This window comes from Salvelinus namaycush, chromosome 42, assembly GCF_016432855.1.
Source record: "Salvelinus namaycush isolate Seneca chromosome 42, SaNama_1.0, whole genome shotgun sequence".
In the NCBI taxonomy this organism is placed as follows: Eukaryota; Metazoa; Chordata; class Actinopteri; order Salmoniformes; family Salmonidae; genus Salvelinus; species Salvelinus namaycush.
Window position 1 is genome coordinate 6,975,485 of NC_052348.1, and position 12,514 is coordinate 6,987,998.

General features: G+C 45.2%; 1 protein-coding gene across 2 annotated transcripts in view; it reads left to right on the forward strand.

Annotated features, from left to right (window-relative positions):
* Positions 1 to 804: 804 nt before the first annotated feature.
* The window catches only part of LOC120034800 (zinc finger protein 716-like), a 160,295-nt gene continuing 148,585 nt past the window's right edge, over positions 805 to 12,514 (forward strand). For both annotated transcript variants that reach the window (XM_038981423.1, XM_038981424.1), the window contains exons 1-3: positions 805 to 1,282; positions 9,554 to 9,684; positions 9,885 to 10,058. In XM_038981423.1, coding sequence (XP_038837351.1) covers positions 1,009 to 1,282; positions 9,554 to 9,684; positions 9,885 to 10,058 — 579 coding nt within the window. In that variant the 5' untranslated portion in view covers positions 805 to 1,008. The remainder of the gene's footprint in view (positions 1,283 to 9,553; positions 9,685 to 9,884; positions 10,059 to 12,514) is intronic.

The following is a 12,514-nucleotide window of genomic DNA, read 5'->3' on the forward strand; positions in this document are numbered from 1 at the left end:
GTGTAACTCTGTTGTTGTATGCGTCAAACTGCTTTGCTTAATCTTGGCCAGGTCACAGTTGCAAATGAGAACTTGTTCTCAACTAGCCTACCTGGTTAAATAAAGGGGAAATAAAACAATTTAAAAAATGTTTGGAGCTTAAGTAAATGAATGTAAAGAACATAATATTCTACAGACCCTATTGATCTAGCACTAGAGTCTATATATGGTGTTATTTCTTGGATGACTGTGGTCTAAAAACCCAGCAAGCCCTTTCTACTCCACTCATTTCATTGGTCCCAATCCAATACACTGTAGGCCTAAGAATTACATTATTGGCTTAGAGAGAATACGATTCTATGCACCAATGAAAAAAGTGGGGTTGGAAATACTCAGTAGGATCTGTAGAATATATGGTGTTATTTCATGGGCGACTGAGGTTTGTCCCAATAGAATGGGTGTAGTAAAAGGCCAGCAACACTCCATATTATTCAGAGCCCCATGAAATGACACCATATATACATTCTACAAACACTACTACTCCCAACAAAACTTTTAATGCAGCACCCAAAATAGTTTATGCTCTAAAAGCCAATATGTATTCCATTAACAGGGATTCGCACTTGGGGCATTTATATGACTTTGGAACATGGTGCAAATGTCACTTAAATATGAACAAATATGAATAAATGCAGGTTATTGACAGTTTTCTACTATTACTTGGGCGACCTTAATTTTGAAGAATTTCTAAAACTCTGTGACCCGGAAGTACTTTTTTAAGTGTTGCGACGACACGCTGATATTTCTCTTCACTTCAGTGTAAACGGAAGTAAACAGTGACGAAGAACAATTTCCACGTTCGCGTTTTTATTTAGAGGTTTATTAACACCATGGAAATCAACATTTGACTCATTTAACTGCACAGCATCACATACTTACTCCAGGTAGTCTTTCATTCGCGTTGGAGACAGGACTTGGTTGATAGATGTTGTCTATATAACGCTAGCTAGCTGCTAATGTTCGCTAACAATGGCCAGCTGTATTGTTTTTCACACTCAAATAGCCTCCATCATGGAGGTGCTAGCGAATGCAGCCGTGGCAGAGATCTGTAAACTCGTAGACGACGACTATGCAGTGTTTCGTTTGGAAATAACTCAAAGCCAGAAAGAAAACAGGGCATTGCGGAGGAAACTACAGCTACAGGAACTTAAGGTGTCACGAGAGGTGGCAATGCGAGAGCGCGTCCTTGTCAGTCGCCCCAGAAGTGTGAAGATCCTCGACCGATACAGAGGAATGGCAAGAGGTACATTTTGAATAAAGGCGCTGCATGGTCAACCCGACGTCAGCATTGGCAAAATAAAACATAACTGATTATATTGAAAAAAATATAGCCTACCTACAGTATAGGCAGGCTATATCTTTTTAATACATTTACGGTGATATGGCCTCTACTTCTTGCGTTTCGCGGAGCAGCACAGAGCTGTTGTGAAGGAAGTTGTCTTCTATGGTATATTGGCGATCGCACAACTTAATGTGCATCCCGCCACCTACTGTGAGGGATGGAAACTGGATTCCCATAAATGGATCAAAATACCAATAAACTAAATCAAACAACTTTGCTGTTTAAAAAATAACAGATCTGATCCCTACTCAGGCTCAATGGGAACCAGGGAGGGCAGGTCTTCCAGTGTCAGTACCCCTTGCAAGTCTTCAAAAATCTTTAAGTCCCAAAAACGTTTAAAAGGCTGCACTGTTTTTCCACCTGCACCTCCACCCCGAATCTCCCCATTTCCCCTAGCAAAATTTGTCTACATTTAGGCTAGCGTATCCCAAACTCGGTCCTGACCCCCCGGGTATACGTTTTGGGTTTTTCCCTAGCACTACACAGCTGATTCAAATGATCAAAGCTTGATGATAGGTTGATTATTTGGTATCAGCTGTGTAGTTTCGGAAACCCTGATTTAGGTGCGTGGGTAGTATCACAAAGGAAGCCAAGCCAGTAAAAAAAAAGACATATTACCACTTATGTTGTGGTAATTGCTTTGTTTGCTCTGTAACAAATTAGTTAATATGCCACTGTGATATACAGTAAGCCCAACAAAAAGACAAGTTACACAGTGGCGGAATAAATTTAACTAGACAAAACCGGAGCACAACATCCGTCCACAAAGCAAATTGCATGTAACAAACAGTTATCTCACCTGCAGAATGGTTAAGCAAGTTAATGTTTTCGACAGTTTACTAAACAACTACTGATTTAGGACCACAGAGTTACCGCAAGTCAGCACAAAGACAACGGGAGCACTGCCTCCGCTATTCCAGCACCATTTCAACGTAAACATCAAATCTACGAGGCTATATATGCTTGGTTTAATACACTGAAAATCAACTTAAAGATACCAAAAAAGATTTAGTCCAATCAATGTTGCAATTTTTTTTTTAATATCATGTGGCTGTCCATGGAACTGATTTTTGTGTGTGCGTGTGCACGTAAGTAAAACAAAAAAAAATTTTGGACTCACCCTACTTGTTGACTAGTTGAACACAAATGCCATCCTCCTCTCTTTCATGTTGGCAAAACAGACTATGGCTCTATCATGCAGTACACTTTTAGTTTTTGTTTTGATAAGCTACCTAGCTAAAATGCTTGATATCCTGACTGTTTCTGTATGTTAGGTTGGATAAGGGAATAAAGACAGACACCAATGTCAAGTTCAACAGCCTTGTTAAGCATTGTACAAATCCCTGTACGTGGAGTCTGGGGAACAGTCCAGCTAGTCGATTACCTATCAACTAGACTCCGTAACATCATCCTTTTCAATAGAAAGTGCAAACATAACGGCATAACATTGAGTTCTTAACAGTCAAGTCATAACAATTGAAAAGCATGACATTTTCTTTTTACTTTAGTTGTCATCTTCCTTTTTTATTTTTTTTTTATTTTTTTTTATTAACAGACAACAAGTTAAGTCTCTTGCTTACAGAGTAAGCCTGTCCGGTGGCTTGCACAGCCGACCCACCCGTGAGTAAGTATTGGCTCTGACAGGTGTAGGATTAGGGCCACGAGCTGGAGAGTTTGATGGGGTAGAAGCCTCACCTTCAGTTGGCTCATGTCTCAATTCTGCACCCCTTACCCTTAGGCCTGGACTGTGATCCAGCTCATCTAGGTGAGTGTATGGCATGTTCTGGTTTGTCTGCTCTGCTACGCGCAGATCCACCCGATTGCGACGATAGAGGGAGCCACCAACATCCACCAGGTAAGAACGTGGTGCAACTCTCTGTAGGCATGTGCCCAGCCTCCAAAGTCCTGTGTGGTCTCCCGGCAGCGGTTTCATCCTTATAGTTTCACCCACCTCCAGCTCTGGTAGGTCTCGAGCAGTCCGGTCGTAGAAGCACTTAGCGAGCTGCTTTCTGTGACGCAGTTTGTCCGTGACGCCAACCATGACGCAGGGCTCAAGTAGCTTGTTAGCTACGGGGATAGTAGTCTTCAGACGTCTGGACAGAAGGTGTTGTGCTGGGCTGCTGTCCATGTTTTCGGTGGGTGTGTTCCTCCACTGTAAGATCGCTTTCCATGGGTCGTTGCTGTCGCGCAAGGCCCTGCTTAACAGGTTTTTTGCAATCTTGACAGCTGATTCTGCCTTGCCATTTGCTTTTGGGTGTCTTGGAGAGGAGGTCACGTGGTCAAACTCCCATTCTGAGGCGAAACGCTTGAACTGTGCAGTGAATTGTGGGCCATTGTCCGTGATTACCTTGTCAGGCTGACCTTGCCTTGCAAACTGCGCCTTGCAGCGCTTTATGACCGTCTCTGCAGACAAGTCAGGGAGCAGTTCAATTTCCCAAAAGTCAGAGTAATGATCAACGATGAGAAGATAGTCCTTTTGTCTGTGGCTGAATAAGTCCATGCTGATGATTTGCCAGGCCCTTGTGGGCAGTTCGTGTGACATCATGGTTTCCTTTTGCTGTTCATGAGCGTACTCGTTGCATGTGGTACAGTTGCTGACAAAGTCTTTAATTTCTGCTTGCATGTTTGGCCAGTATAATGTTTCACGAGCCTGGCGGTAGCATGCGTCACCTCCAACGTGACTGGAATGTATGCGGGTAAGCATCTCTGGACGTAGTGATTTGGGAATAATGACCTTCTGACCTCTGAACAAGACGCCATTTTGCACACTGATCTCATCTCGAAAGGTCCAGTATTCTCTCACTGTGAAAGGTGTCTCCTCTTTCAGATATGGCCAACCTGCGAGAGCCATGGACTTCAGTGACTGTAGGTGTTCGTCCTTGTCAGTATGTTGCCTGATCTGGGCTAGGCGGTGATCTGTGACGTTTAAGTAGTCTGCCTGATTGATCTGTTGAACATCTTGTTGTTCCTGCTGTAGCGAACAGATGGCCTGCCGCTGATAGGCAGTGCCTCGACCTGTACATTGTGCTGTTGCCCTGCTCAGTGTGTCGCTGATGTACATCTCTGGTCCTGGCTTGTAAATGACCTTCAGGCTGTAGTTTTGCAGAGTCAGGAGCATGCTTTGAAGCCTCTTGGGCGCATTGAGGAGAGGTTTACTGAATATGGAAATGAGTGGTTTGTGGTCAGTTTCAGCGGTGACCAGCTCTCGACCATATAAGTAGTGATGGAATCGCTGGCAGGAGAAGACGATGCTGAGGCACTCTTTCTCAATTTGTGCATAGTTTTGTTCGGTGGGGGTGAGCGCTCTCGAGGCAAACGCAACGGGCTGGCCTTCCTGCATAAGGCAGCATCCAAGTCCCCTTTGGCTAGAGTCGCTCTGGATTGTGACAGGCTTCGTGACGTCGTAGTAGCGCAACACTGGCATGGATGAAGCCAGAGATTTCATCTCCTGCACTGCGGCCTCGTGCTTGGGTAGCCAGTGCCACGGTGTGTCTTTGTCCAGCAACCGGCGCAGAGGCTCACAGACTGCTGATAGGTGTGGCATGAACTTTGCAAGATAGTTTGCAAAGCCGATGAGACGCTGTACTCCTTTTGCATCAGACGGGTTTGGCATGTCGAGGATCGCTTGGACCTTGTCTGGGTCCGGCTTCAGGCCTTTTGCCGAGAGAATGTGGCCATGGAAGTGGACGTCTTTCACCTTGAACTGCAGCTTCTTCAGGCCAAGACGAAGCTTAACTGATCGGCAGCGCTCCATCAGTGCCAGGAGCTTCACATCGTGGTCGCGTTCTGCTTCTTCGTCTGTTTCACCACAGCCTACGATCAGGATATCATCGGCGATGGGTTCAATGCCCTTGAGCCCAGCCAGTAACTCGTGCTGCTTGCGTTGGTATACCTCAGGCGCCACTGAGACACCAAACGGGAGCTTGAGCCAGCGTTTCCGACCCCAGGGGGTCCAGAAGGTAGTCATGAAGCTGCTTTCTTCGTCCAGCTTGCATTGAAGGAATGCATCTCGGGCATCCACCAAGGTGAAAATCCTGGCCTTGGGAAGCTTATAGAGGACATCCTCTAGTGTCGGCATGATGTAGTGGGATCGTTTCAGTGCTTGGTTCAGATGCTTTGGGTCGATGCAGACCCTCAGCTTCTCTGGTTTTTTCACTATGACCATATTGCTAATCCAGTCAGTTGGTTCAGTCACAGATGTCATGTGGCCATCGGCCTCATACTTGTCCAGCTGGGCCTTCACAGCCACTTTCATTGCAATGGGCACATTGCGAGGAGCACACTGGACTGGAGTGATGCTCTCATCCACTTCAAAGTGTACCTCCCCAGGCACTGATTCAACGGGCATGTTGAATACATCGTCATATCTGCTGAGTAGTTGTTCTTTGGACAGGGGTCCATGCTGGACATGATCCACAATGTGCAGGTCATTTGGTACAGTGAACTGCATCAGTCCCAGGCGTTCGCATGTGGAGCCTGAGAGGAGAGGATTTTGACTGGTTTTCACAATCTCAAACTCCAGCTTGTGTTTGCGTCCCCGAATAACACATTCGGTCTCAAAGGTGCCCATAGAGCTCATTAGTTCTCCTGAGTACAGCTTTAGTCTAGTATCGCTGGGCAATAGATGTGTGTCAGGTGCCAGATTGATTTTGGCTTTGTAGCTCATTACGTTGCATGTAGCACCCGAATCCAGTTGACATTGTTGTTGCTTGTTGTGTAATCGTAGTGTCACAAACCATTTCTTCCCTCTTGAGTGTACAGCCCCAATGGATTCATGCATGTAAATGTCCCTTTCACTGTTCAGCTCTGAACATTGAGTAACATCATCAACACAGTGAATCTTGCCCTCACTCACCCTTCTTTTGCTTTTGAGACACACTTTTGCAAAGTGATTATTAGTTCCACAAGCTCTGCATGGTTTTCCGTAGGCAGGGCAGTGCTCTTTGCCACGTGTGTGTGTATTCCCACAGTATTTACATGCTACGGGGCTCTCTGTGTTCACCGTTCGTGGTGAATTACTCTGCCTCGATTGGTTTTGTCTGAATGTCTGCCTAGCAACAGCGTGAACAGTATCAACGTCGGAGCGTGGGGTTTCCGTTTCCATTGCTCTCATTCTCATGTCAGTGACTTCAGCAGTGCGGCACATTTCGATGGCAGTTACTAATGTTAAGCCTCTCTCTCTCAGTAGACGCCGGCGCGTATTCTCATTTGCAATTCCCAGTACTATTTTGTCACGAATCAATTCATCTTTCAATCCCCCGTATTCACAAGTGGCGGATTTCTCTCTCAAACGGGTTACAAAGTTGTGTACTGACTCACCCTCTTCCTGTTTGCAGCTTCCGAAAACGAATCGCTCGTAAATGACGTTTCTGGCGGGTTTGAAGTAATTCTCCAATGCATCCAATATAGCCTTTGCATCACACTGTTGTCGTGCCGTGAGGGTGAGATGGTGCCGGTAGATATGCCTGCATTCGCTGCCCATTAAACTCCTCAGAGTTGCCGCTTGTACCTCGTTGGGTTTCTCATGTAGACCGGTCGCCAGCGCATAGTCCTCGAATTCATCCCTGAAGTTGTCCCAATTAGTATTCCAGTCCCCTGTGAGAACCATGTGATTTGGTGGCGGAATGTTCGCTGCCATAGCAATGGAATAGGAGATGTCTTTCCCTTCAGTCATGGAGGTAGGTAGTGATGCTAGCTAGCCAGCTAACAACGAGTTGATCAGTGTTGTGAGTAGGAAACGGCGTGTGTTCGCATATGGAACGTAACTGCGCCTATACTGTACTTAGTTACAAAATTAACAAACGTGTGTTTTCCGAGCCACTTCTGATACCATGTTTCTGTATGTTAGGTTGGATAAGGGAATAAAGACAGACACCAATGTCAAGTTCAACAGCCTTGTTAAGCATTGTACAAATCCCTGTACGTGGAGTCTGGGGAACAGTCCAGCTAGTCGATTACCTATCAACTAGACTCCGTAACACTGACTTCCTTACACAGGCAACAATGAGCCAGCTAAGCTAGCTAGTTAACGTGAGCCTACTAGGCTACATATTGGACTTCAATCGTCTCAAGCCAGTGGTACAACATATTAATTTATGGTTAGATCAGAATCGCCTTCATAATCATTGGCCTGTACAGAGAGTTAAGTCAAAACCACAAGTCCAAATCCCCATCTCCATCCATTGTTTAGGAAAGAGCCGATTTAGTAAACTAGCTACTGCAGGACATCAACACAAACAGACCAGAAACAATAATGACGTTTTGCTTAGGATGTGATTTGATTGGTGTTCCAGGCAGCATAAGATACATGGGCTACACATACTGAGACAGAGGGGCGCTGTTTCCCTCGCTCGGATGATTTCTCCGGTGAGATTAAGTCACTTGCAAATAAACGGAACATTTGGACAGAGAAAAAACAGAGATGAAAGAGACATTATTTTATCATTTTTATTGGTCAAATATTTGGGGAAGCCTGGCTTCCCTTGGCATCCATGAATACACACCACTGTATTTAGGCTATTGTTTGTATGTGTTTTTCACACTATATTGAGGTAGAAATCGGAGTATAATGCTTATATGGATGTCAAGCTCAATATATGTTCATGTCATTGTCATGAATCAACTGCATTACAGTTAAAACTACTTTGACGACTACCACCACCGATGTCTGTATGCTAGCTGTGCTACCAGTTTATACGAATGGGAGTTAGCATTTGGCAGTCACTTTTTCTAAACCTGAAAAGGCACAACTTCTAAATGTTTTGCAGCGAAAACAGCCAAATGTATCCAAATTGGATTTGAGTAACCACATTGTGGACCTGTTATAATATAGAAATCGTGATGGATTTGACAAATATCCACTTTGTTAGATCAGATTTGTTGAATGTGCGTCAATCCAGCTTCCTTCTATCCCCTAGGGTCTGCATTCCATTGACCTCTTCACCCGCGTTATCCCCATTACCTTCCCGATCTCAAACACACAGTTCAAACACATTTTTGTGTTTTTTGAAATCCGTACACGAGGTATCATAAATATGTTTTTGTTTTTTTGTTAACTTCTTCTGATAGCCTTTCGTTAATGTTCTCCATGTTTGTTGTCAAGAAATTGAGTTTGTGTTTATAGAGGATTTACCACCCCCACCTACCGTCAACCAATCGTGTCAGTGTGGAGCTATACGGAGCCCTCCGCATTGTTACACAACATGAGAGGCGCATGGCATCTCTGTACAGAGCTGGATTTGGCCTCCACAAGGCTCCGAATGCTACGCTGTTGCGTCACACCCTACGTACGGAGCCTGTGGATCAAGCATAAATTGCCTTTAAGCGAAAGTTCTCTCTGCTTGGTGTTTTGGGAAACACGTGACATCTTAGGCCGTTGTAGGAAAGATGTATCTTAAAACACTCCGAAGCCTAAGTTCCATTGCTATCAGGAAACCGGGCCCAGATGTGTTACCCATAATTGGGTCTTGGTCAGTTTGTGGATAGTATGCAATAATTCCCCATGATTACTTAGCCATCTTCCGCAAAGACACAATATTATATTCCAACCAGATTCTGGATTGGGGCTGCAGGTAGTTTAGCAGTTAAGAGTGTTGGACCAGTAACCAAAAAGTCGCTGGTTCGAATCCATGGGCGGGGCAATGCAAATAGCCTCTTGGACCTAGACATGGCGCTCCGGTACCGCTTGCCGTGCGGTAGCAGAGAGAACAGTCTATGACTAGGGTGGCTGGAGTCTTTGACAATTTTTAGGGCCTTCCTCTGACACCGCCTGGTATAGAGGTCCTGGGTGGCAGGAAGCTTGGCCCCGGTGATGTACTGGGCCGTACGCACTACCCTCCGTAGTGCCTTGCGGTCGGAGGCCGAGCAGTTGCCATACCAGGCAGTGATGCAACCCATCAGGATGCTCTCGATGGTGCAGCTGTAAAACCTTTTTAGGATCTGAGGACCCATGCCAAATATTTTCAGTCTCCTGAGAGGGAATATGTTTTGTCGTGCCCTCTTCACGACTGTCTTCATGACTGACATTTATCAATAAATAGTATATCAAGAAGTTATGAGAAGTGTTACCTTATATCCTTGCCAATTCTAGACAGTGTCAATAGGGTACAATATACAGTTGAGCATTGACAGTACCTAACTTAACCACCGCTTTTCCACCAATCACTCTCTCAGGTGAAGGACATCTCAATGGAGTCCACAGAAGCTTTGTGAAGCCATCGGAACACAATACATGGAGAGATGACCAACCAATCACTGTTGACGAGGGGAGTGGAACCTCAACACAGCACGTTATTGTGATAGAGGTTAGTTTAATAGTGTTACATAAAAATTACAGTATATCAAATGTGACGAGTTTATTTCAAAAAGGCTGCCCACAGCTATTCATTAGCTCACGTGTACATCATAATGTATTTGCCATATGGGAGCTTGTGAGACTTCCCCACGACATTGTTATCCAATTCAACTAATGTACTGATAATAACCTCTCCTCTTCTTGTGTCAGTCTGCAGATACAGAGGCTGCAGGTCCTGTGGTCAAGCAGGAGACGACTGAAGGAGAGGAGGACCCAAGACATAGCAGAGACATCCAGACTGAAGCGGCAGGAGCGCCCCCTGTAGCTATGGAGGATCCCACCGCCTCCCTAGTGCAGCCCAGGACCCGATGCAGCATCATGGAGGTCAGTGGAACGCTGAACACCGTCCTCAAGTCAGAGACAGACACCGAGACTTTAACTGTAACACAAAGGCTTTTACACACAGGATCTGACCCCAGATCAGACCCAGAGAGACTGGGGCTGGGGCCACAGGGCTGTCCTGCTCTCGGCTCAGAGTATTTACTTTACGGTAACCCAAGCCCGAGGACGATTCAATCCCATCAGGACTCAGGTGCCGCTTTAGAGACTGGCAATGATCCGTCTTGTTCTTACACTACAGAGATGGACCGTGACAACATGCCCTTGGGTTTAGAGGCACAGACTGATCTGTCTAGAGGGGACTGGAACCAGTACAGTAGTAGTGTATACTCTGAAGGGTGCTTGGATGAGAAAGGGGGCGGTCTGGTCGTAGATGAAGTGACTGTGAAAGTGGAGGGCAACGTTCCTCCCACATGGAATGCAGATAGGCACCTAGGAGACGGACTCTCACAGGGCAGAGATTTCTTAGATTACAGGGAAAGCTTTGAATCAAATACAAATGTTGCGACCCATTCCCCTTTACACTTGCTCAGGCATTGCGACCCAGTGTCCACGTCGATGGGGCCTTCCGATTCACACGGCCATGTCCTTTTCGATCAGGAATTGAACTCAAACAACAGGGATAGAACCCAGGTTCAGGGAGGGGGAGCCACATCAGGATATAGTAAAGAGAAACCTTTCCTCTGCATGTTCTGTAACAAAGGCTTCAGTTGCTCCCAGAAGGTGGAGAGGCACCAGAGGGTCCACACAGGGGAGAAACCCTTCAGCTGTACCCAGTGTCACATGCGCTTCGCCCAGGCTGGCCACCTGAAGAGACACCAGAGGGTCCACACAGGGGAAAAACCGTACAGCTGTACCCAGTGTCATATGCGCTTCGCCCAGGCTGGTGACCTGAAGAGGCACCAGAGGGTCCACACAGGGGAGAAACCCTATATTTGCCCCCAGTGTGAGAAGAGGTTCTCAGAGAGGAGCTACCTCAGGCTACACCAGCAGAAAAAACATTCCACTCTATAACATAGAAAGTAACCATTCCACTCGATAGCTTCTGACATTTAGATCAAACCCTGCATTAAAGACACATTTTCATTGTTTTCAGCAGAAAAGACCCACAGATGCATTTGGAATAACGAGAGTAACAGATTTCAGTGTTGAATATTGCATCCAGACATTGTGTGATATGATATACACTGAGTGCACAAAACATTAGGAACACCTTCTTAATATTGAGTTGCACCCCCTTTTGTCCTCAGAACAGTCTCAATTCGTCAGGGCATGAACTCTACAAGGTGTCGAAAGTGTTCCACAGGGATGCTGGCCCATGCTGACTCCAATGCTTCCCACAGTTGTGTCAAGTTGGCTGGATGTCCTTTTGGTGGTGGACCATTCTTGATACACACAGGAAACTGTTGAGTGTGAAAAACCCAGCAGCGTTGCAGTTATTGACACACTCAAACCGATGCACATGGCACCAACTACCATATCCCTTTCAAAGGCACTTTTGTCTTGCCCATTCACTCTCTGAATGGCACACATACACAATCCCTTTCTCAATTGCCTCAAGGCTTACAAATCCTTCTTTAACCTGTCTCCTCCCCTTTATCTACACTGATTGAAGTAAATTTAACAAGTGACATCAATAAGGGATAATAGCTTTCACCTGGATTCACCTGGTCAGTCTATGTCATGGAAAAGCAGGAAAGTGTTCCTAATGTTTTGTACACTGTGTATAAGCCACATAAGCCTAAAAAGACTGTTACATATTGTGTTTGTACTCTGTAGGATATATGATGTTCACAAATGCCTGTTTCATTACTTCTATTAAACTACTTTATTTTTTACCCCCCAAGACATGTTTAATGAGAAAATTAATGCAGTTTATCAAGTTCATTGAGACGTGTATGTGTGGTTTTCATATGGTGTATTTAAAACTTGTTTATGTTTAATAAACACAAAATGGGACTTTTCATTCTAAGACTTTCATTGAGATTCTCTTTAGTATACATCACATCTGGGCCTGTATCCACAATGCATCTCAGAAAAGGTCCAAGGCGTCCTGTTAAAACATGTTTACATTTTTTAAAATAATAACTCCCTGCTTAGAGTAGGTTTATGATAACCCTTACCACCAGGTGGTAATAATGATGCAATCTCTATTGCACTCCCTACTGCCCTTTCAGACCTGGACAAAAGGAACACTTATGTGAGAATGCTATTCATTGACTACAGCTCAGCGTTCAACACCATAGTGTCCTCTAAGCTAAGGATCCTGGGACGAAACACCTTTATTTAACTAGGCAAGTCAGTTAAGAGCGAATTTTTATTTTCAATGATGGCCTAGGAACAGTGGTTTCAGGGGCAGAACGACAGATTTCTACCTTGTCAGCTCGGGGATTCGATCTTGCAACCTTTCGGTTACTAGTCCAACGCTCTAACCACTAGGC